Raw genomic sequence first — 26,707 nt, forward strand, 5'->3', positions numbered from 1 at the left:
ATATAATTTGAATTAAAAGATGAAAACTGAATTGAATATAATTTGACTTAGAAAATTATTGTATATATTAGACCTAGAACTTGACCTAATATACACTAGTAAACTTAAAGCTCTTACAAAAGAGAGCACACGTACAATTCCATTGTCCAAAACATTAATGATATTTATTAAATTAATGTAACCGAGCTTAAACTATTATTATCCAAAAAAATATTCAAAGCACTTACAACATCATAGAAAAAAATAATATAACCTCAATAAGAAAGGAAAAAAAATATTTAACCTCAATGGAAAAGAGGAGAAAATATTTTTCAATTTAAAAATACTAATGAAAAATAGTTTAAATCAATTCATCTACCCTCAAAAAATAAATTAGCTCCCCAAACTTTAGAATATTGGAGATGCCAACTATATTATAAAAATAAATAAAAGCAATGCAACTTTTTAACCAATTAGAAAATAAATATTTACAATTGAGAATTTGGGTTTCTATTTTTCGAGACGAACAGGAATTGCTGGAACACTATCCCACCAGTCCTTTAACCTCCTCGCACTTCTATCCGATGACCTTGAGCTTGATTGTCTTACTGCCAAATTCTTTGTAAATACATGCGTTATAATGCCCATATTAATAAACTTCAGTGGAATAAATAGAAATGTTATAGCCAGCCCCACCAATCCCAAAATCACTTCATTCGAGTGCTGCACCACCAACATCCAACGTAATTATCATTACTCAAGACAAACATAAACAAAATTTAAATTTGTGTAGCTTTTGGAGAAATCTGTAGTAATTTTTATATGAAAATTTCTAATTACAATCCATTATTCATTCATCACGTTAACTTTTCAAATCACATTTGATAATTTGTTAACAGCATTTTATGCAAGCTCTTTAAGACACTGTTTACCTAGGATCCTGACACAGTTGGAAGATGAGCCACACTCAAATCAAAGAAATAAAAAATTGGACTGGTCACCAAGAGAACTGCCAGCGAGTAGCAGAACCCGGGGGTCCTAGGTTTGACTCTTAACTAGTCCATCCAACAATTTGATGGATCATCAAACGAGCTAGGTTTGACTCTTAACTAGTCCATCGGACAGGCAGTGATTCCTAACTAGTCCATTGAAAAATTTGATAGATCATCAAGCGAGCTGGCAGCAAATGATAGAACACCCTCAACGCAAATGAGAGGTTCCAGGTTTGACTGCTAACTGGTCTATGAAAAGTTTGACAGATCACCAAAAGAGCTGGCAGCAAATGGTAGAGCACCGCAAGTTTGACCATGAAAAGTTTGACAGATCACCAAAAGAGCTGGCAGCAAATGGTAGAGCACCGCAGGTTTGACCATGAAAAGTTTGACAGATCACCAAGAGAGCTGGCAGCAAATGGTAGAGTACCAAGAGAGCAAATGAGAGGTGAATGAGAGGTGAGCAGATGGCACACTAAGCTTTGACTTCTAGGCTTAAAAGTGTTAAACACTCAGAGTTGAAGAGTTGACTGACATATCACACACACTAAGCTTTGATTTCTAGGCTTAAAAGTGTTAAACACTCAGAGCTTAAAAGTGTTAAACACTCAGAGTTGAAGAGTTGACTGACATATCACACACACTAAGCTTTGATTTCTAGGCTTAAAAGTGTTAAACACTCAGAGCTTAAAAGTGTTAAACACTCAGAGTTGAAGAGTTGACTGACATTCTCTTGGCTTAAATCACACACTAAGCTTTGACTTTTAGGCTTAAAAATGTTAAATACTCAGAGTTAACTGACATTCTCTTGGCTTAAATCACACACTAAGCTTTGACTTTTAGGCTTAAAAATGTTAAATACTCAGAGTTAACTGACATTCTCTTGGCTTAATATGTTGCTTAGTCTGACATTCCCTTGCTTTGACTTTTAGGCTTAAAAATGTTAAATACTCAGAGTTAACTGACATTCTCTTGGCTTAAATCACACACTAAGCTTTGACTTTTAAGCTTATAAATGTTAAATACTCAGAGTTAACTGACATTCTCTTGGCTTAATATGTTGACATTCTCTTGGCTTAATATGTTGCTTAGTCTGACATTCCCTTGGCTTAATATGTTGCTTAGTATGTATGGTTTAAGGCTGGCCAGAGGTGAGTCAAGATTCTAGGTTTGGCTCCTAGTTAGTTGAAAGTTTTACAGATCACCAACGGAGCTGGTAGCAAATGGTAGAGCACTTCAATGACAAATGGGAGGTCCTAAATTTGAACTAGTCGATGAAAAGTTTTGACAGACAGATCACCCATAGTAAACAACTTCATTTAACATGTAGGCTGTTTAAGTAGAGTCCACCTCTTCGTGGTGTGTGATCCAAAACTTTAATCTAAAATTCTGCAGAATTTTCTGGAAAATTAAAGAAAAAACAACTTTAAAAACTAAAACTTTAAAAGGAATAAGTTAGGTTGTATAGTCACCTTTCTAGGCTTTGACAGTGCAATCGACAATAATTTCAAAAGAATGATATTTGTTGCTTTTAGAGATGAATTAAGGTAGCTAATAGCTTGTTGAGCAGACACTACAGTCTCCATGCTGATGCTACTGCTGCTACTCTGATCAGAAGAGGTAGAAACCACAATCTCATTGTACTTGTCTTTTATGTTTGTTCTTCTTATCCATAGCAGAAGTGCCGCACCCATGAAAAGAAGTGCAGACACAGCATAACCAATCCACTCCCTGCAATATACACACCCTTCAATCATTTATATTATATTATAACTTAGCAAAAGTAAATGTATTCTACAATATTATTTTTGTCTAATAATTTGGAAAGGCTTAAACAGCCTCACTTTGACTAATTATGATTTCATGTTCGCTTGCCCTTTATAAGGTTCAGTGTGAAGAGCCAGCATGTTGTGGTCAAATGCTGGAGGCCATGCCTGCTCTTTAGAAAAGATAATGCTATATTGTTCCAACATCATGAAATCATTTCTAACAATGCATCTGGTCTCTATAAATTTATTAATTAATTATGAATGATATTGAAAGAATATGAATGCTTCTATACTTCCAAGTCAAAAAGAAAATATTAATCTGAGAGAAAAAAAAAAGCTGATTGTGACATTCACGTGATAAAACAAAAATGATCTTGGTACAGATTTTGCCTTTTTTACCTGTATATAAGTAAGAGTATATGATTCTCTAAGATAAATGGATTATACTGCAACTAATGAATCCATGCCTAGACTGGCATTAACTCACCAATATGATATTTCGGGAAACTCCTGTGCACTTGCCCCCTGATTTTTTGAGGAAAGCCTAAAATAATTGGTTATAGAAAAAAAAAAACTTTAAATGTTACATTTTACATGATCCTCAAACTAAGAATTTTATAACTAGTGGGGATGTTGATATGTAGTGAACTTAGTTATAACGACAAATAAGTATATATAAAAATAAAAAAATTATTTAAAAATCAATTATTCTAGTTTCTATTAGAGTCCCACCGTTAAAACCAAAGCATTATTACATAATTTCAAATTGTACACAAGGAACTTAAAAACCTGACCATAAAGCCATATAGGCATTGTGCTACAAAATACGACCAACAAGACTAATAGCCTTGAAAACTTTACTATAATCTAACACCTTAAAGCAAACATTCTTTGCCTTCCACCGCACCACCACTCAACACCGCATGCTCCTCCAACCAACCCAAAGCAATTGATGTATCAAGTGTACTCAATTTGCTTGCACTGAACTATCTATAAGAGGTTGAAATCTAATGCCAAAGTGAAACTCCTTGGAATAACAAATACGGTGAAGAGAGCCTCTTTGAAAGAGGAGCACAGAAAAGTCGCTGCCCATCTCCACGTATCCCTACCTGTGAGTGATAGACGACCAAGGACCTTGCCAACGTCATTGCAATAAGCCCACCAACTCTATACACAACATTCAGCTCTTTTTTATGAGAAAGCTTGGGCATAGGGGAATTTAATGATTCGATGTCATCCATAGGTGAAGGCATGTTCATATCTCCAAGTTGTCATAAGAGAAAGTGTTTCAACAAAGACAACCTAACTTGAGCGTTGTTATGAAATCCCCTTTGTTTGCCATCTTTGACCAATTTCATGCCACCATCCCCATCCCACCTAGAACCTTCTTTACAAACCCTGGAGATGCTAAGGAACCACACCTTCTTTACAAACCCTGGGGATGCTAAGGAACCACATGAGAAGGTATGCATGAGCTCTCCCCACATGAGAAGGTATGCATGAGCTTCCTATCTAAGATAGAGATAGGATTCATTTTAATATTCCCTTGGCTTGAGCTCCTTCTGCTATCCATTCTAGCTAACACCCACGCTAGATCACCACCTACACAACCAAAAACAACTATCGAAGGGGCAGACCACAAAAAACTAGTGTGCACACCATTCTCCCAAGCCGACAAAGTATAATGATTTTCTAATTATGAATGCACGTTATTTCCCATGCTCCTTCGTTAAAAGGATGGAAAAGACACCAATCCTTCATGGTCATATAAGATAACAAAGAAAAAATATAATATCACACATTTATTGTTGCTGACTTGTTTGTATGAAAAAATTATTGTTCTAGCTTCCTATCACACATGTCATATCATATAATTAAGTGGGTCATGACCAAGAAGAGATCATTTCCTGTAAAAGGTAGCCTTAGATTAAAATGAGATCCTTAAGAGTGCTTTTGATGCCTTAACAATGAGATCCTTGAAGTGCTTTTGATGCCTTAAACCACCTTAATTATCACACTTCCAATTATACATACTATTCCATCCAACCTCCATCCAACAATACTTACATGGTCCTTCCTAGCCTTGATCGTATTCTTGGAACAGAGAAAACATATTAAGCAATAATTAAACACATTTACTATTCTTAAAGCTTTCAAGCTAATTTTAGAACTTTAATAAAACACCTTTTATATTATCAAAAAAACAACTTTTATATTTTTAGGTAAATGAAAGGATAATACAAGAAATTGTTAACCCTTCAATATGAGACTATCATAAATTAATTGAATCTCATGCTCAAAAAAAATGTTCTTATAATTATTCTACGATCTGTCACTCTTTCAATTAAACAATCATAAATTAATTGAATCTCATGCTTAAAAAAAATATTCTTACGATTCTTCTACGATCTATCAATCTTCCAATTAAACAATCATAACGATTTATCACTCTTCCAATTAAAGAATCATAAATTAATTGAGTCTATGATTCTTCTACGATCTGTCACTCTTTCAATTAAACAATCATAAATTAATTGAATCTCATGCTTAAAATAAATGTTCTTATGATTCTTCTACGATCTATCACTCTTCCAATTAAACAATCATAAATTAATTGAGTCTGCATGCTCAAAAAAATGTTCTTATGATTCTTTTAAATCAAATCCTCAAAACTATCATGTAACAAATCTAAATCTACAAGGTGGTCCCTCTTATGACATAGTCAAGGTTTCACAACTTACTACTAGGAATCCTTCCTTACTATTACGAATCCTTATACACTCATTGCTTCCTAGAAGAATAATCTCACCTTGTGATCCAAAGGGGAAGTCAAGAAGCCAAATGCATGTTATATTTAATTTTACGGGAAGACAAGTTCAAATTTTACTTATACTGGTTTTAATTTTTATTATATTATATTTAATCCAGCCATCGATCATTGATGCCCCCAACCTTAATTAAAGGTTGGAAGAAGTAATCTATTATGGGCTACGCTTCCTTTTTTTAACGATATGAGTAAGTGATCACCAATCCTTTAAAGAAGATGAAACAAAATAAGTAATAAGAAACTGAAATGCAATAATATTCTAACTCCTTGAGCTAAGAGGGAATAAAATAAGAAGAAGATGAAATGGAATAATAGTTCAACAGTAATTTTAAAAGTTAAAACGTCTTATAGATTCTAACTCCTTGAGCTAAGAGGGAATAAAATCATAATAAGATGATATGGAATAAGAGTTCAACATAAATTTTAAAAGTTAAAACGTCTTATTTGCACTAAACGAGTCTATATAACCTAGTTCAGATTAATAATTCAATGAAAAAATTGAAGTGATTATGGCATAACAAATGGATACTCTCAAAAAGGAGAAGGTTAATTTTAGTGGCATAATTTCTCCCGCAATTTAAATGAATTATTTAGACTTTTTTATTGCTTTGGTTACTCACTTAAAATGGAAGGTTCGTGGAGACATTTATTAAATGGATAAGAAAAAGTGCATGCAATAGAGAATATAGTTAGACATTCATGAAATGGATAATAAATATACATTCTTTAATGGCAAGTTAGAGGAGATCCAAATCTAATTTGATTAGGAAGTTGTGACATTAGGCAAACTTAGTCTTATTTGCAAGCTTAAGAAAGTTGTATATAGGCTTGAAGGAAGCATCATGAGCCATGATTTCCAAAGATTGAATTCAAGTCTAAATGCCTCCATTGGCCTGTAATCCAATTGAATTCAAGTCTAAATGCCTCCATCGGCCTGTAATCCAATTAATCAGGATAAAATGAAAAAAACCTTTGCAATAGATTACATCATCTTAGATACAAGATTTTGTTGAAAAATATGGCTAACATCTGAAGTCCATAAAAGCTCCAAAACAATTAGTATACTAATCCCTCTGCTATCCTCAATTCATAATGTCAGAGGGTTGGTATATAAGGCTAACTAATAAACACGTTGAAAACGCTCTTCCACTTAAAAAAACAAAAACTGAATTCAAATTCAATTTCGTTTGTAAAAGTTTGAATTATCAACGATTCCATTTATTACAGGAGTTTGAACGCTTGTCTATATAATTTATAGGACAACCAAATGGGCCTTTATCTCCAAGAAGTTATTGTTTTAAAATTTCATAGTTAAAAGAACTATAAATCAATACAAAAAAAATAAAAAATGAACTTACTTGTAAGTTATTAGGAGGGTAACAAGGAACACTGAGGCTGTTGTGAACGGTCTTTGCCAGTTTAGCAGCTCTTGAAACCAAGGTACAATATTCATTAGTGGACTTAGAAGTTCCTGCACAAACCAAAATGAAACCATTGAAATTTTCTGAAAGAGCATTAAATACACAATGTTTGGGTAAAGCTTAGTCCTGTTTGTTATTTGGAGTATCGGAAGCCTCAAATAACAAACAAGATGCACGCAGTTTACTCTTGGGCTATTGTGTGTGGAAAAGGGTCATTCCAAATTATAAATAGTTTTGCCGTGCTTACCATAAGAATTGTACCATTTCCAGTTATTCCTTCTGCTAGCAACCCCTCTATGCTGATCCTTGCAATTTCTGTTTTCTTGGCTTCCTCTCTTGATTCATGAACACATGCCTCCAGAGCTGTTCTTTCACCAACCTGAACCTGAGCTTCTCCTCCTCCTCCACACGCCTCCCTTTCCTCCTCATTTTCTTCACTCAAAAGTAAGGCTGCGCTCCAAAACATATTTGTACATGATTGAACAGAATTAGCCAATTCTTGGGAAACAGAGTCGCCTTTTGGGAGCAACTCTTCTGATAAGGTGAATGTTAGCAAGTTTTCAGGACATGGTGGAAATATTTTAAAGGTTTCTCTTGTTGCATGAAGCCGAATTACACCAGCCATTGCTCTACCCATTGTTTCCTCTTCTTCTCTGCCTTGAAGATGGAACTTTCTAATAAATTTGTGTAAACTTATCACCTCTTTTATTATAGCCAGCCAGTAATCACGCCGACTTGACCCAGTCAATTCTGGAAACTCCAGTATCAGAGGTTCTTCTCTGCCCATCCATGCATATATCCATAGTAATGCATTAGTTTTTCCCAGATAATCATAAATATATCAATGACATACATAAAGATGTGCAATCCCAGCCATACACGAGCTTATTTATAGAGTTAGAGCAGAGAGTTTATTCATAGCATTCAAGAAAGCAGAAAAAATAGAAAGAAAGTACAGATTATGCTTAAAAAAGAAGTGCATTGGTTCCCAAATGACGGAATTGAGATAAAACAAACATTTTCAATGTGTACTCCTTGTAATTAGGCGTACAAATAACCTGTTACAAGATGTTAGATCTGTGTTATGGAGTTTGGCTGGGGTGTCTCTTCTTCTAACAAGCCTCAAATTGAGATTGTGGACTCCTGGAGGACAATGTAACTTATTTCCAACTTTCTCACAACTTGTTTTTATTTTAGAATACTAGTTATTTCTATAGTTTCCTCTCCAATCTGATTTTGGCGTGATTCTTGCCCTGCTACTGTTTACTCTAGCTATAATTTAAATAATAAGAATAAAAAAGGTCTGGGAAAGGAACCTACAACTAAAGGAATGCATATGCCATCCTAAACGTTAGTTTCTGATGGAAGTACAAAGTGTTGCCATTCAGTTGAACCGAATTGGTATTTGCGTTGATATATGAATGGGAACCCAGCTATTGGAGAAACATGGAACAAACTATGTAATTAAGTACCAACTTCAAAATTGTATGTTTTTGAGATCCAAAAAGCACCCGTGTACAGGTTTACTGTTAAAAAAGGACAACAGATTCAGGTTGAAGTTCTGAAACTCAACAATAGTAAATCACTCCCTAGCCTGCCTTTCTTAATAGTGTATCAGTTTAATGGTCAGTAGCTGGATTTTTAAGCAATAGGTGTTAAATGTAGCAGGTCATGGGTCTTAAACATTGATTGTTTTGACAGTCGAAAATTGCAAACTATTAAAGAGAGTGGTGTACTTACATTTCAGGTGAGCTGTAAATGACAGCCTTGTCGAAGAGAAGTGTACCCCAAGGACCTGTCGAACCTGCTTTTACTTCATGTTGTGTATCCGTTGAAAGATCAAACTTTAAAGCCTTCTCGTAGGTAAGCACCCCCGAGGTCTCAAAATACAGAGCATAGTTGGTTAATGTCAACCGTCCTGATCATCAAACTGTAACAATGAGTCTTTGATCAAAAATTTATAAGAACAAAGGAGAGGACAGAGAAGAGAGCGAATGGGGATGTACAAACCAGGCCAGCTGGTCCCGCCAATATGGCGCACTACTCTCTGTGTTGTTGCAGTGCCATCAATGTGCAATACTCTTTCCTTTTCCGCAAGATCTAATGAAGTATTCGATTGACTCTTTACAAGCTTCATACCTCTGCATACCAGTCCAAGATTAGTAAATCTATTAAGAATGAGAAATAAATTTTGGAAAAGAGAAATAAGATTACTTGTGCAGTTGATTGAGATAGTTATGGTATAGAGGAAAGGGAAGGCGTCCTGCTGTAGAGGCGGTGAGAGTTTGGAACTGGAAATGAGCGCTTACAACGTCAGCAACCAGAGGCATTGCTGGACCTAACCGTATAAATGCCGCCTCCCCCACGCTGCTCTCCACGTCCACCTGCAATTACTCAAAACACTAATTAACATCCTCCTGGAGAAAATTGTGCGTTCGAATTTTCACCAAAGTTTCAGCTCAGAAAACAAAATCGAAGATAAAATCTTAATGATATTGAAAAATTTAGAGCTGTTATGCTAAGATTTCGATTTTTGTCGAAATAATGTTGAGCAGCAGTCCAAATATAACTTTTGGAGCTGGTTCAAGAACAGAGTTGGCTTGCAAAGGTGAGGTTTTGAGTTCAAATCTAGGCACATACTTTTCGAACAGAGCACACAATGTGCCGACTGGTAACGAAACCCCTGTAACCTCATGCACTTGTAAAGATGGTAAATATTCGCTAAAATTTAAAAAACAGAACATTGCAAAACATGCGGTCATCACTTACCAACATAGGCATCAAGTCAGAATAGAAAAGAGAGCTCTCATCTTCCGCCTCTTTCGCCTCCATTTCTATCCCTCTCCGTTGATCCTCCTCTGAGCATTCTTTCTCTTGCTCTGCACTCGGATATTCCCAGGCAATCATCATATCAAATGTGAAGCAACTAAAATCCCTGTCACCCAACCTTTTGGTAGATTTCCATGGAGATGAATTAAGCGCCTTGAAGCAACAGAACTCCAACAGATTGCGAGCAAATTCTTCTCTGTTAAACTTTGTCCACTCAGGTGTTTCCTCCTCAAACTGCTTTCGCAGATCTTCTGCCGTCGTGCACATAGCCCTACAACCAAATCCACACATAAAATTGTCTTGTAAGATATTTATTTTAAAGATTAAATTCAGCCATGAGATGAATATTTGAATTCAGCCATGAGATGAAGAATCTTTGAATTCAGCCATGAGATTAAGCAAATATAAAGTTCAACTTACTCGGCGCATCTCTTGATAACAACATTTGCTCTGGAAGAAAGAAACTTCATTTTCATTCTCTGTGCAGTGCTCATGGAGTTGCTCCAGGAAAGAGGTCTTGTAGTTTTGGGGTAGAGTGAGAATAAGGACATTTGGCTTCACCATATCTCACCACCTTGTGTTGGTATTTGAAATTTGTGCCACGAAGTCTGCAATTTCTATTTATGGCAGCTTAGTTATCGCAGATACGATTCACTCTCACTCACTCTGTCTCTAGTAGAAATTCTTTTCAAATTTTTGAAATTTTCAAACGTTCTTCAAGACTTTTTAAATCGTATAGACTACTCATTTATTATGGAATGTGATGTATATAACTAGGTACTGAAAATATTCAGAGTAAAACAATAATTTATTAAACTAGCATATTTATATTTAATAAATAAAATTTATGTTAATATGAATTAATATCAAATATATTATTCTAAATCTTAAATTAATTTGAATTAAATATAAAGCATCAACAATACATAATCAATATATCAAAACAAAACGCTCAAAGTTTGGGACTGATGAGTATCCCAGTTAATGTTTTAGTCGCCACAAAAAAAAGACAAAATTGATCCGAGCAATGCCCAACGCCAGTTGATTTATTGGGCAACATCAAAATATGATTAAAAAAACAATCATCTATTCACAAACTAATTATAAACAATCTCTCCATCAGGTAGCCTGTAATTCCCCAGAGGAGAAACCTAGGTAGTCCAATCATTAACACCTTCATTCCAGACCTCCACAAGCCCATTCACAATCTGTTCTTAGAAGGGGTGCACAGTCTGAGCCCGAATCTGCTCTTCTCCCCTACGTACCATGTCCATCCTAATCTGTCTCTACTCCAACTAGTGCATAAATCTCATAAGGGCCTGCTCAAAGGTGGTTTTGTTGATGTCAACTCCCATGTAAAGCCATGTGAGATCTCTTTTATATACACTATGGTGGATCAATCCTTAATCCTATGATCAAATTTGTCTTCATCCAACCTGAGGACCACCGTAACCTGCAAGGAAATAAGATGGAAAATGAGTCTCCTCAGAGACTCAGTAAGGTTCCTAGATCCGACATCAAAGATATCATCATTGCACAATTTCCATATCAGCCATAAAATCTCTAAAGAAAGCCAAGACCAAAATAGGTTATCCATTTTCTTGCAACCCTCAATGAAGCCAAGGAAAGCACCAACAAAAGAGATGGGCATAACATCAAATTTAAAACCAAACAACTTCCAAAATTCCTTAGCAAAGTGGCAGTCAAAGAAAATATGTTGAATAGTCTCAGGAAGACGGCAAAATTTGTAGAGAAAATAATTGCCCTTAAGATCTTTCAATGGGAGTTTATGTAACATGAGTCGCCAGCCAAAGAATTTCTTTTTAGGCTCCGATGGACCCGCCCACAATTTATTCAAGGATCTATTCCATAGTGCCAAATTCCAATCTAGGTTCCAAATGCAATTCAAATGATTTATTATACTATCTGAGTCAACCATTGTGTTATAGATGGACTTGGCCTTGAGGAGAGGAAGGGGGGTATATTTAGCCCAACATAAGGACAAGGGGGAGGACTGAATGAGGCTAGGGGGAGGTTGCACAAGAAAGGGGGAGAGAGAATCTTTCAGCACCTTATAAGTCTTGTACTCAGAGAGAGGAACATTATATCTGTGAGAGAGTTCTTCCCATGAAATCAACAATCCATCATGAATAATGTCTTCAAATTTTTTGATGCCCAGGTGTTATACCACTTCAGTGCAGAAGAAGCTTGTAATGTGGCAAGAGGTTTGTCTTATGAAGGATATTCCACCATATGGACCTATCAACGATGATTTGTCTTTAACAACAGAAAACTCATTATTTCTGAAATATTGACTAACAGTCTCCCATGCTCTCCATAGGGACTTAAACACCTCCGACCCATAGGGAGTAACCTCAAACTTTCCTGATCACAGAGAGGAAGATTATTCCATTGTTTAGCTTTCTTGGGAATAGACCTTTGAATGTTTTGCCTTATTAGCACTTTCCAAGGTTCATTTCCTTCAACAACCCTAAGAATCCACTTTGATGCAAGGGCTTTTCCTTGGAGCTTAAAGTCTTTGAATCCCATTCCTCCTTTCTATTTATTTATCGCACACCATCCCCACTTTACCGCATGCTGCTTTTTATTGCGGGTATGTGCAGGATCATGGTGTGCCAAAACAGGCCCTTAAGTGGCAATGAAATTTCAGAAAAATCAGAGTTATGCAACTTGACATGAAAATTTGAATAAGTTGTGAACATTATTTTTAAAATATGTAAGAAGAGAATATATAGAAAATTGAATGTAGTTTCTAAGCTGCTAGTTGTTTTTTGGAAAAAAAATCCTATTTGATGAAAATTTCAGGAAAAAAATAAGAAGTAGACGTATGTCTGACCACCCTAATCACAATCAAATCTTAATATTTTTTTATAATATTTATAATCTAAGTATTAGACTCATGTTCGGATGTGACACATATTTTTTTTTAATTTTTTATGAATTAAATAATTATTTATGATTTTTTTACTACAACTTTTCAGAAATTCCATAGGACCCCTTAAGACACCAAATCATGTCGTTAGGGGTCATATTATGTCTTAAGGGGTCCTATGGTGTCGTTAGGGGTCCTATGGTGTCTTCTGACACCATACGACCCCTTAAGACACCAAATCATGTCGTTAGGGGTCATATTTACACCATAGGACCCCTTAAGACACAATATGATCCCTTAAGACACAACAATATGGTGTCATTAGGGGTCATATGGTGTCCTAAGAGGTCATAAGGGTTCATGGGACACCATATGACCCCTAACGACACCATAGGACCCCTTAAGACACCAAATCATGTCGTTAGGGGTCATATTGTGTCCTACGACCCTGTAAGACACAATATGACCCCGAATGTTATGATTTGGTGTCTTAAGGGGTCCTATGGTGTCGTTAGGGGTCATATGGTGTCCATAGGGGTCATATGTGTCTTGGGACACCATAGGACCCCTTAAGACACAATATGACCCCTTAGGACACAATATGACCCAAAGCGACCCAATATGGTGTCATTAGGGGTCATATGGTGTCCTAAGAGGTCATAAGGGTTCATGGGACACCATATGACCCCTAATGACACCATCGGACCCCTTAAGACACCAAATCATGTCGTTAGGGGTCATATTGTGTCCTACGACCCTGTAAGACACAATATGACCCCTAACGACATGATTTGGTGTCTTAAGGGGTCCGATGGTGTCACAAGACACCATATGACCCCTAACGACACCATAGGACCCCTTAAGACACCAAATCATAACATTAGGGGTCATATTGTGTGTGTGTGTGTGTGTGTGTCTCTCTCTCTCTCTCTCTCTCTCCTCATCTCTCTCTCTCTCTCTCTCTCTCTCTCTCTCTCTCTCTCTCTCTCTCTCTCTCTCTCTCTCTCTCTCTCTCTCTCTCCCTCTCCTTCTATCCCCCTCTCTCTCTAAAATATGACCAATAAAATTCGATATCCGATTTAATCGGATATCGGATTTCTGCCATGTGGTAGTTTAGTTCATAAATGGTGGCAACGGGGAATTGTTTTTGGCGACAATAGTTCATAAAAAGGGTTTGTGGGCCATTCTGTAGATTCCAACGGCCAACAGTCTAGGTCCTATGTTTTTTGTCAAGGATCACGGGGTTTCAGACAGCTAGAGACAAATTTGTGCTTTTGGGAGATTCTTAAAGTGAAAACTTACATTGTCAATCACGAAGGAGCATATGTGTGGAGGGAAATGGGGAGTAGTAGTCGTCGGAAGTCTAAACGCAAAAGAAAATTTTCAAATGACCAAGTTGAAGTGTATAGAGAAAGAGATAGAGAATGTCATAGGAGGAGAAGACAAGGTATGTTAAATATTGCTAATGTTACTTCAACTGAAGAAATTGAAATTGAAAATGTAAATTTTGAAAGCGAAAATATTGAAAATTTTGAAAATGTTGAAAGTGATAATGAAAATGCTCAACATGTGGAAAATTTTGACATAGGAGGTGAAACTGTGGAATTGCCTCACCAAGTGAACCATATGTAACACCTAATTACTTTAGAAATGAAGACCCTCTCATGGATGAAAGACAAATTCCAAATCCAAGACCTTCAAGAACCACAAAATGGTTATTTGAAATCGATGAGAACATTATTGCGAATCTTGAAGGCAAGAGGTCAACAAGAACCATTCGGTTGTGGGCTACAGAACTTTTCAACCAAAATTTTAGCAATAAGACATTGACCGAGGAATGCCAACTCTTTGTTCAATTGCTAAAGATGATAAAGATGAGACCATTTCTAAACAAATTGAAGATTCGTATGAACAAGAAGACGAAGAGAAATTCTATTATTGCAAAAAATCTATTTGACGCTCTCAATTCTATTGGAAAGAATACCAAAGAAAGAGATAAGAGAGCCGCTCGAAGAGTGATTACAACCTCCTTAGTAAGCCATCAATTGAGGAAGGCTCGTCAAATGAGACAAACTTGTGTTGATTTTAACATAAACCGTAAAACTTTGGATAGAACACTTGCACGAAGACAAAGACTTGACAATCCACTTCAACAAGATACATGGGCATTTGGTGGGAGGCTTCCACGTGTTGATAGAAAGTTGACTGACAATGTGAAGGAAGAGATTCAACAATTTTGGCACTCTAATTCTAGAGTGTAACCCAATGTAAAGGACATTTTGAAATAAAGAATCGACAACCGAGACCGCACACCGCATCCCAAACATTTCTTGGAATCAAGCCAAACAATGTTGTACAAGTTTTTTTGTGAATTACATCCAACTTTTCAAATATCACAAAGGGCCTTTGAATCTTTGAAACCATTTTATTATGTTCCTCTTAAGATTCACAATACTTGTTGTTGCAAGTACCATGTGGAGTTTTCAATGTACCATGAACTTTTATGTCATATTCGTTCTACAATGCATACTAATGAGATGTTGCAGGAGTGTGGTGCAATGCTATTTCCGAGATCATCAAGAGACTTGCAAGATCTATTTTTATGCCCTAGAGATGATAGCTGCTATTTCCATAGAAATGATTGTTTGAATGAGAAGTGCTCAAAATGCGGTGGGTTGTCAAAGTTTGTTTCATGTTTTCATGAGGGCAGCAAACACGAGTTTGGAAATAATTATGTTGAGAAAAAAAGATACGAGATAGTGAAATATAATTTGAAGAGTGGAGGTGAAGGTTCTAGATGCGAATTAGTCTCAAGAGAAGTGAGTATTGCTGATTTTATTTTGGATTTTAAGGAAAATCTTTTCTACAAGTATGCAAGGCACACCCATAGGTCTCAGTGGTTGGATCAATAGTTTAGGATGTGTAAGAACTCTTTCCTGATTGGCACTATTGTATCGGTGGCTGATTTTGCAGAGAACTATACATTGCAACCATAGAATGAGGTACAGTCTCAGTACTACAATTCAGTCTAGATTGCTATTTTTGTTCACATTACATATAGACATGCTCCTGATAGTACATAAGAGGACAGGAAGATAATCAGGGAGTATCATTTTTATATGAGTGATGATAGATCACACTCCTTTGAGCATGTGCAACATTCTTTCGAGATTTTTTTTGAGTTCTTGCTTGAGAAAGATATTGCAATTGACCGACATATAATATGGTCAGATAACTGTACAGGTCAATTCAAGAATGCCTGTATGTTTTATTGGTTGAGTAGAATGCATGTGGAGAGGCGTATACCTCATATTTGGTGTTTTTTTTAGGCAGGGCATGGCAAGGGAGAGTATGATGGAGCAGGTGCATGTTTGAAGAGAGCTCTAGTTAAGGAGCAATTGAGGATTTCAGGTGCAAATTTCTCTAATGCATGTTCTATTGTTGATTGGTGTAGTTTAGCATTGTCACATGGAGGTACTCTTGATTCAGCAGTGAGCAGATTCTTTTGGTTGGTTGAGGAGGGAACAGTGGGAGATAGATTGGATTGTCAAACAATTAAAGATTCTTCAAAGATGCATTCATTTCTCAGCTCAGATGCAAGTACATGGACCATTTGGACACGAGCATTGGCTTGTTTTTGTCAGAGTTGTCTTCGATTTGATTGGGATTAGTGTGAGTCAAGTGAGTGGGTTGATACGTGGGTTCCCCACTATCTAACTCCTTTATCTCAAACAATATCCTTGTCAAACGATGACATGGAAAGTTCACTTGAGTATGATCATCTATCAGATCTTGTACAACCAGGACATGTTTTTGCAGTTGTTGCACCGCAAGGGAAGGGAGAGAGATCAGAATATTGGTTGGCACGATGTGTACAGGGAAAACAAAAGCTAAGACAACCAGTGACAGATGATGATGGGTTCACATATCCTATAGGTTCAGTTGTTGTTGTGGGAACTTGGTTGCGAACATACATGATTAGAAAGAATGGCATACCTGCATTTGAAGACTATGAGAGACACAAAACCATTATAACGTATTCACACCTTATTATAGCTACAAATCTCAAGTTGTTGAAGCATCAAGCAAAAATGAAGACCAAAGAGCTATGGACAGTGACTACTGCTGATCATGAAGCAATACTGGATACTCTTAAACAAAGAGATGACCCTTCAGGCACACTTGAGTAGTAGGTCTTTAATGGTGCCTTATTTTTTTATCATGCATTTCATTTCAAACAATGATCATTAAACCTTAATGTTCAAGTTTGTTATGTGTATATTAAGGATGTGTTCAAAATGCAGGTCTATTGATGAACGTTTTTTTTGGGCAACACGATTTTTGCATGCACATAGCGAGTACACTCGATATAATTGGAAGGGACGTATTTTTGCAACACCACTTATGTTCATCCATGCAATTTATGTGTAGACTAACAATTCTTAAAGATACATGTTCATGCTAGCTCATTCGTCATTAACAAGGCCCTGTCTTGGTGATGGTAAATATTCCTTTGTGCATTAATGAGATTAAATTGTGGGTCTTGTTGTGTTTATTATCATGAAGATGATTCAAATGCAGGTGGCCAGGACACATCTGCAGTGGATCAAATTGTCATGACAGATGATCTATTGAATCAAACATTTGACATTGACTAGTCGAGGTGGTCATCGAACTTTCACTCAGGTAACCTTGTCTATTTTTATTCATTAATGGTTTATAAAATAAAGTCAGTTAGATTTTGGCAATTGAATAACATTCTTTCATTTTCAGACGCTGACATCAGATGCACCTAATATTCTCTCCACAATGGAGCATGGTGTTCTCTAGCAGTAGCATCTTTGATGCTTTTGACAGTAGTATGAGTCAGATTAGTAAATTTCTATTTTGATGCTTCCCACAGGGCTTTGCAACTTCACATTGTGAGTGTGCCCCTGTTACAAATGAATTGTACTTTAATCGAAATAGATGGTCTATGATGGCTTTTTTGTAAGACTATATGGTTTTATTACATATATTGTACTTTAATCGACATATAACAATATCCAAGTGGTGGTTTGCATGAGCTTGAATATGGTAAGTTGTATGCATCTTGAAGTTGAATATGATATGTTGTATACATCTTGAAGTTGAACTTTGATTAGACTTTGTCAGCATTTGATGAATCATAAATGTCATTTCATTATTAATCTTGTGAGTGTGAGGTGTAGGAATAATAACTAATTGAGAACATCAATTCAAATCCATAATATAGAGGATACTAATTTATTTATTGCAGTTTAGTGTAGAACTTATTTATTTTTTCTAATAATGAAATAGGTACAACTGTATTGAGATAAAATGAATCTTTTCTCTCATATGAAGATGTCACATTGGCAAATTGGTCTATATTATAATACACAAGACGTAAGTGAAATCAAAACGCTCTCATCAAATCCTTCCAAATTCTATGTTAACTTGTGACTCATTACGGTATGCTCGGAGAGGGAAGAGTGTGTGGCTTCAGGGTACAGTTTTGGACTTGAACCATATTGCATAAATCTCAAGGCTTCAACTTGATTATCATTAAAGGTTTCTGATTGTTTACAAAATATCCTTTCATATCCCTTCATGGATGTCACATGCGTAGGGTATGACCCCGAGCATTCAATCGAGTGGGGGGACAAAATAGGAGTATGTGTAGGGTAATAATGCCTAACTGGACATGTCAGAGCCGATGGTTCGTCATCACGACGAGCAGAAGGAGAAATCGGCCACGCAACAACATTCCATTGAGTGAGACTGACGATTTTTCGTCAACCAAAAAATTGCTGCCCTAATAAAACCGTAGGGCAACTTGAAAAACCGAGATAGGCTTTTGTAGGGACCCCTCTCGTGGCCCCGTAGGTTCAAACGAATCATTTGCAGGTGCCACAAATTCCGAGTTAGGGCCCATCAAAGTTTGACAATTTTGAGCACTTAGGACGCTCAAGGGACGACGCCAGTAGGGTATGACCCCGAGCGTTCGATCGAGTGGGGGGGAAAAATAGGAGCATGCATAGGGTAATAATGCCTAACTAGACATGTCAAAGCTGACGGTTCATCATCGCGACAAGCAGAAGGAGAAATCGGGCACGCGACAACATTCCATTGAGTGAGACTGATGATTTTTTGGCCAACCGATAAATTGATGCCCTAATGAAACCGCAGGGAAACTTGAAAAATCGAGATAGGCTTTCGTAGGGACCCCTCTCATGGCCTCGTAGGTTCAAATGGATCATTCACAGATGCCACGGATTCTAAGTTAGGGCCTACCAAAGTTCGACAATTTTGAGCACTTAGGGCGCTCAAGGGACGACACTGGTAGGGTATGACCTCGAGCGTTCGATCGAGTGGGGGGGAAAAATAGGAGCATGCATAGGGTAATAATTCCTAACTAGATATGTTGGAGCCGACGGTTCGTCATCGCAACGAGCAGAATGAGAAATCGACCACGCGACAACATTCCATTGAGTGAGACTGACGATTTTTTCACCGACCGAAAAATTGCTGCCCTAATAAAACCATAGGGAAACTTGAAAAACCGAGATAGGCTTTCATAGGGACCCATAGGTTCAAACGGATTGTTCACAGGTGCCATGGATTCTGAGTTAGGGCTTGTCAAAGTTTGACAATTTTGAGCACTTAGGGCGCTCAAGGGACGACGCCGGTAGGGTATGACCCTGAGTGTTTGATCGAGTGGGGGGGGGGGGGGAAATAGGAGCATGCGTAGGGTAAAAATGCCTAACTAGACATGTCGGAGCCGATGGTTCGTCATCGCGACGAGCAGAACGAGAAATCGGCCACGCGACAACATTCCATTGAGTGAGACTGGCTATTTTTTCGCCAACCAAAAAATTGCTGCCCTAATAAAACTCCGAGCGTTCAACTGAGGTGGGGGGCAAAATAGGACCATGCATAGGGTAATAATGAATTGTATCAAGTATTGTTCATGAAATGTATTGTTCATTGAATGAATTGTATTGTATTGTTGATTAAATGAATTGTATTGTATTATTCATTAAATGAATTATATTGTTCATTATAAAAACAACACTTACGATTAAATGAAATGAATTGTATTGTTCATTAAATAGCCATTATTAACCATTGTTAATTATTGGAATGAAGATTAAAGATTTCCATGATAACACCACGCACAGATGAGCAACAATTTATATGATCAAATATCAACTTCTGTATATATAAAAATGTCAAATGATTACAAATGTATGTCCATACACAAATATGGCATGAATGCCAACTGAAACAAAATGTATGTCTAAATACATGAATGTATGTCCATATACAAAATATACATGCCAACTAGACATGTAAGCATCCCAAAACTATCTATAACATCCTAAGCTGCTGATGGATCATCAAAATCGATCCTCTTTGCCGCACTACTCGGCTCTAAAGGATCCTGCACAAGAAAAACAAACCACGATTAATATTAGTTATATTATATAATTCACATTCGAAAAGTTAGCATAAAAATGAAATATAATTGAACTATTCATGTTTACCTCATCTCCACGTCTTCTTTTCAGCTTTGTAGGACTCTTGATTTATGTCTTCAGTAGAGGAGGTATGTTTTGAATATTTTCATAAACAACCTACATATGTTCAGAAACATGACATTGATACAAGTTAGCATATAATTGTCACTGATAATAACAAATTATATCTACTAATCAAAAAATAAAATAAACACACATCTACTCAAGGCATCTCTTCTTCTTCTTCAGGTATACTGGGTGTAGTCATCAAGGATGTGAAGCCAAGGATTCTCTGTATATATACACAACAAGTATATGAAACTATCAATCTATGTCTAGACATGTACAATCACTATAAGTTATTTAAACTATTCATTCAATCATATTTGCATTCAATTACCTTTCCCTTGTCTCCAACTGCACTACCAGATCCTAAATCACACTGCTCTGCACTCATGTTGCTTGTGCCCTACAAGAGTAAAATAAGATATACATGCAAGTTACTACATAATCTAATTAATAGCAATATAAATGATGAGCATGTATGTACAATAAAATACAAATGACTAGGTGCAATACTATATGTACCGTCAAGCTATCAAGGCCAAATGAAATGGCCGACAAGGTGCCCTCCTGAATCTGTCTCAACTCATCCTCGGTCATCAACTGTTAAATAGACCATGTAAATAAAAATTAGTACTTAATATTATCAAATTTATAAATATTTAATTAAAATATAACATGAACTGTGAAAATACAAATCTTACCACTACATCATCAATGTATGATGATGGTGCCTCCTCGCCTCTAGCATGTGAGGACTCCCTAGGGTATCCTCCAGTCTATGTAATAACATCTGGTGCATCATGCATCTCATGCACCTCATAATCTGCACTGTCCACAGGATGATCGACGGGCTGTCCTACTGGACCCAAGCATACGTGCCCACACATGAAACAACTATGGGGCACACATATGTGTGGATCCAAGGATGACGTGTCAACGCCACCGGATGCACCGCTACCATCAACAGTAGGCTAAGCTACTGACGCGGCCTGAGAAACCAAAAGGCTACTCAAAGAGTGAATAGCCGATATGGTCTGTGAAGCCGCCTCACGAATGATATCAGGATGTTGCACTGCAGGTGGGGGATCAACAGGAGGAGGGGGAACATATGGGCCCTGGACTACTCTGACTGTCCCAGGTCTATTTTGGGGCATACCTAAACCTACACCCTGGAAAGGTTGGATGTCAAAGTAGTTCACATGTTTGTGTAAAACGAACTCAGCATACAATTTTTTTATAAAATAGAAGGAGATATCAAGAGTGTTGTTGGGTGGTTTGTCAAAAACCATCCACCAACGATCCCAAAAGTTTTTCACAATCCCATCATTTGTGCACCATTTAATAGAAATTTTTATTTTTTGGGGATCTACGAGCTGACCAGTACGGGGATTGACAAACAATGAGGTGATTTCGGTTTTGGATATCTCAAGATCCTTGATATCCTTATACGACAAGCCATCTGTATATTTTTCCCTCACAGAATCTTGCCACAAAAGGGCGACGTCATGCTCCTCAGTCATGGTTTCCATACTTTTTATGATCGACGTGAGAGGATCAAACATTGGGTTTAGACAAGGGATACTAAGATATACTTCTGCAATCCCCCTCAATTCATTCAAATTTTGTGCAATCAAATCCTAAATTGAGGGGGGGTTTGGCAAATGAGGGTTTGGCTGTTGCAGTTGTTGTTCGTCAATGTTTTCATTGTTATCCCCCATTTTTAACCTAATTGAATGTAAACAATTAAATTTAGTTAACAAACTTAAACAATTAGGTATTTGATTTAAAAAGACCTAGTTTCCATAAAAAAACCATATTTTCAATGAAAAATCAAATAAACATTAACAAAAAATACAAAAAATGAATGAAAATGATTCAAAACGATAAAATTCTTACCTCTGAATCTATCTTTAAGCAATTTTTTTGTCAAAAAAATGGATATCGGATGGAGCGGATATCGGATTGTGATGAAATCGCGCGGCCGGTGAGTTAAAAATGACTCATGGGCTACCACTGTCAAAATATAAAAGTCTCAGAAAATCAAATATCCAATTTTTATACTTAAATTATTTTTAAATAACATATATAATATAATAATATATTATATAATATATTATTATATTATATGATATATTATTTTTTTATCTAATATATTATTATATTATATAATACGTATTTTATTATATTATATAATATAATATTATATTATATTATAATATAATATAATATTATAATATTATATTATAATATTATATTATAATATAATATAATATTATAATATAATATAATATTATAATATAATATTATATTATTATATAATATATATTATAGAATCTATTCTATTATTATATTATATAATTGTAAAGCGGAAAATCGCAATCGAACCCTAGTTGCTCTCCCCTCTTCCAACTCCGAGGAGAGAGAAGGGAGGTTCGCTAGGGTTGATGGTTTTCACTTAGGGGAGAGACTTTACATTCAAAAGAGGGGTTGAAACCCACAAGATCCAATCCCACACAATGCAAGATTGGATGCTAAATGAGTTTCAAGGGTTAAGACAGCAAGGCTACCCTCTTTTGTAAAGAATGTGCATAGAAGAATTAAGCTAGGAATGCATAGAAAATGACAAAGATTCGCTTATAAACTGAGATAGGGATACAGTATGAAGCTGCGGACCTGCAATTAGCAGTAAAATGTCGATACGGCGCTGTCCTGCAAATTTGAGCAAAAGTTGTCGGGACGATGGCGCCCGGCGCCACGGTCCTCCGAAAAATCCGCGAAACGAAGGGGGATCTGTTCATCTCTGCACAAGGATTCCAGATCTTCAATTTCAGCCGCATACCTGCAACCTACACACAGAAAAGCGAAGACGATTGGGGGGTTAAGGATTAGGGGTTTGCCTTTAGGTCAAACCCCGGTTTTGGAATTAACCAAGAAATGAGCAAGTGCTGTAAATGTAAATGACTGTAAAACAAGTACTAATACCTTGTTCTAAGGATGTTTGTATCCTTATGTGCGAAGGTATAGATGTTGTATGTTGTTGTAGTATGTTGTATGTGATCTCCTCTTCAATGGTTGAATCCTTGTCTTGAATGCAACACTTAGCCTTGAATGGAGACTTAGAAGGAATGCTTGAATGCTTGAATGTTTGAATGCTTGAATGTTTGAGTATAGTTTCCACGCTTGTACACATATGTCCTTCTCCTCTATTTATTCTCAAATGAGAGAGAAAAATGTAGTTTATATACTTGTCAATTAGGGCTGATAGACTGATTTTCCCGACCTTAGGCCGACCAGGAAAGTTTAATTTCCAATTTGCAAACAAAAAGACCCGAGACCCCTTAGGAGACCGGGCCCAAAATAGGACCCAGGGACCAGGGCGCTGGGCGCTCTGGTCCCACCTCCCGGGACAGCAAGGTGCAAAGGAGGTTCAGGCCAGGGTGCAAGAAAATGCAGTTTTCAGTGTCATAATCAGGTTTCGGGGTCTCCATTCAGGTTGCGTGTTGCGTCGCCATCGTGAAGACCGAAATGCAGTCGAAATTGCAAGTGTCGCAATTTTAGGACGCTACATTTAGCCCCCACTTTAGCGGGAGTATGTATGCTCATACTTCCGGTAAAGTACAAGGAAACAACATTGAAAGACTTTCACCACATCAAGGAGGCAAGACACACCAAGCCCCCAGTGGACTAAGGATCTTACGACTTCGATTGACAAAGTAAAAGGGAAGATCATGAGGAAGAACCATGACTGTCAGTAGTAAGGTTCCCTCACTATGAGTCATGCAAGAAAGATATCAAAAATTTTCAAGGCAAGGTTAAATTTGCCAAGAAATTTTCAAGTATCTTGAAAAGATATGAACGGGATGTATGCCCCCCTACGTTAAAGCGATCGCACACGCCTCACCGGGGGTGATTGTTTTAACGTAGTGATACACATAAGAAATGAGAAAGGAAAGGAGCACGTTATCACAAGGATTTAGCCCCCAAGTGTGAGATAAACCCAAGGATAATAGACACAAAACACAAAGCACGAGGTGACTTCGCTTTCCTCGGGGTCAGTATGCTGTATGATAATTCATGTATATGTATCATATGTATGTATGCATAATTGTTCTTCATTCCCCAATCAAGGAAGGTCACCTAGAAGAAGGGAACACATGTGTCTTTTGAGTCAACATGAGAGAGACCAAAAGAGATCTCAATGCTTTGCATCGTCCTCAAGTAGACAACACTAAGGACAACAAATAGAAGAATGAGAATAACATATAGAAGAAGTAACGAAAGAGAGGAGGAGAGAATCTGCTATGCTAATGAAACTAGTCTAGCACGTCATCTACCCCCCGATCTTGCTGATCAATGTTTCAGGAAGGCAGGGAACACGCTAGAGGAGGAACATTCAACACAGCAGATGGAGCTATCACAAGATCCAAACAAGGGCTATGTTCATATCCCAAGCCACGGTGTTCTTGTCTAGGAGCTAGGATAAGTGCTTTAGAAAATTCATTAGATAAATGGTTATCAATATCAACAAGTTCGTATTCACTATCAGAAGCAAGAGGAGTAACATTTTCATCATGAATAACATTTTCATCTATATCATCATCAAGATTTATAAAAATAGGATCTTTAACTCGCACAGGATCAAAACCATCATGCATCTTATGTTTAGGAGATTTAGGCTCAATGTCCGGCTGAGGAGAAAATGGAATAATGCTTGTTGAAGGTGTTTTTGGAGATTGCAAAGTTTGAGAAGCAGCTGCTTGAGCTCTAAGACGACGCTTTCGTCGGCGTTCACGTGCAGAACGATTTTGTCTAGTCTTAGTAGGAAGTTGAGAAGATTGAGGAGGAGGAATGTTCTCATCCTTAGCACTTGGGTGTTTAGGTTGTGGTCTCTTAGGCTGGATAATAGGAGAAGAAGAAGGTCTCTTCTCTCTATAAAAAGAAGGAGGAGGGACTGCTCCATACAAAGGAGGAATATTTGGTTTAGGAAGAAGACCAAGTCCATCATGACGAGGAGGTATAGGTCTACTCTTATAAGGTTTATTAGGCATAGACATAATCACATCCATGGGAACGGGTTGGGAATCTTCTTGAGGAAAGACATTAGTTTTATCTTTCAAAGGAAGAACTTCCTTCTCAAGAATGATAGGAATGTCAAGTTTGGGTGTTCTAGGTTCACTTAGAGATAGGATCATATCTTTTTTCCACTTTTGATAAGATTTGAAAAGATGATCACTTCGCGGAGGAAGAGATTGGAATTGTTTAGGCCAAAAGTAATCAATAGGAACGCTAGAAGTTCTTTCAGCTGGTTTAAAGAGACTATGATTGACAGTAACAACTTCACCATTATGGGGAAATTTCAAACACTTATGAATAGGAGAAGCAATAGCTTTCATGGAAGATAGCCAAGGATAGCCAAGCTTCACACGAAATTGTTCGGATGAAGGAATAATAGCAAAGTTCACATCAAGGGATTTGTTATGGACCTCAATAGGCAATGTAATAGAACCAATTGCAGGAGAAGAAAATGCATCAAATAGTTTCACAATCACATCTGTTTTGTCATATATCACATGATTCAATTGCAAAGTAAAAATAAATTCTTCAGTAATAACATTAATCATGCACGAAGGATCAATAAGCACTCCACGGCAAGGTGTATTCTTGACTTTTGCAACTATGTATAAAGGACTATCAGGTGCCCTAATGGTTTCACTGGAATCAAATGTGATGGAAGGTTCTTTCAGGATTTCTTGCTGCTCTACAAAGTTAATCACATTCGGAGTCATAGACACAAGACCATCAGATGAAAGAGAGGAATCATTAGTCTCAATTGCATTAGAGGTATGAGAAGGTAATGGATCAGTAAAAATCTGAAGATTTTGGTTAGGAGGAGCTACAGATGTATTGCCTTTATCATTCACTCCAGAAATAGAAATAGTGTTATTATCAATCAAATCTTGAATTTTACCCTTTAAAGAAAAACATTTTTCAGTATCATGCCCAGGTTGACGATGAAATTGACAAAAAGCTTTGTTATCAAAATAAGGTGAAGTAATCTTTGCAGGATCAATTTGCCTTATAGGAGGAAGAGTAAGCACATTTTGTTCCAATAACTTATTCATAATACTATGCAATGATTCATTCAAAGGAGTAAACTTTCTTTCTTTCTTGAAAAACTTAGAAATAGGAGACACACCTGATGCCGCATTCACATTGTTGTTGATGATGTTTTCATTGAATTTAATGGACTCTCTATTCGGTTTAAACTTCCCAAATGGTTGTTGACTACTATCACCCTTATCACTCGGAGTCATAGGATGTGATTGTTCCATTTGACTCACAGTCAGTTGATAATTGTGAAGAGTTGCGCACAACTGTTGGAAAGAAGTAAACTCAGAAAACAGGAGTTTT

General features: G+C 36.9%; 1 protein-coding gene across 1 annotated transcript; it reads right to left on the reverse strand.

The window, feature by feature from the left end:
• Positions 1-260: 260 nt before the first annotated feature.
• LOC131071381 (uncharacterized) lies at positions 261-10,362 on the reverse strand. The gene is made up of 9 exons (XM_058007198.2): positions 10,238-10,362; positions 9,758-10,088; positions 9,203-9,372; positions 8,999-9,129; positions 8,729-8,906; positions 7,236-7,767; positions 6,926-7,038; positions 2,444-2,702; positions 261-702 (listed from the first exon to the last, which is right to left on the reverse strand). The coding sequence occupies exons 1-9, from the start codon at positions 10,309-10,311 to the stop codon at positions 490-492; spliced, it is 2,001 nt and encodes a 666-aa protein (XP_057863181.2). The 5' UTR covers positions 10,312-10,362; the 3' UTR covers positions 261-489.
• Between the last annotated feature and the right edge of the window lie 16,345 nt (positions 10,363-26,707).

The sequence above is a fragment of the Cryptomeria japonica genome, chromosome 2 (genome assembly GCF_030272615.1).
Source record: "Cryptomeria japonica chromosome 2, Sugi_1.0, whole genome shotgun sequence".
In the NCBI taxonomy this organism is placed as follows: domain Eukaryota; kingdom Viridiplantae; phylum Streptophyta; class Pinopsida; order Cupressales; family Cupressaceae; genus Cryptomeria; species Cryptomeria japonica.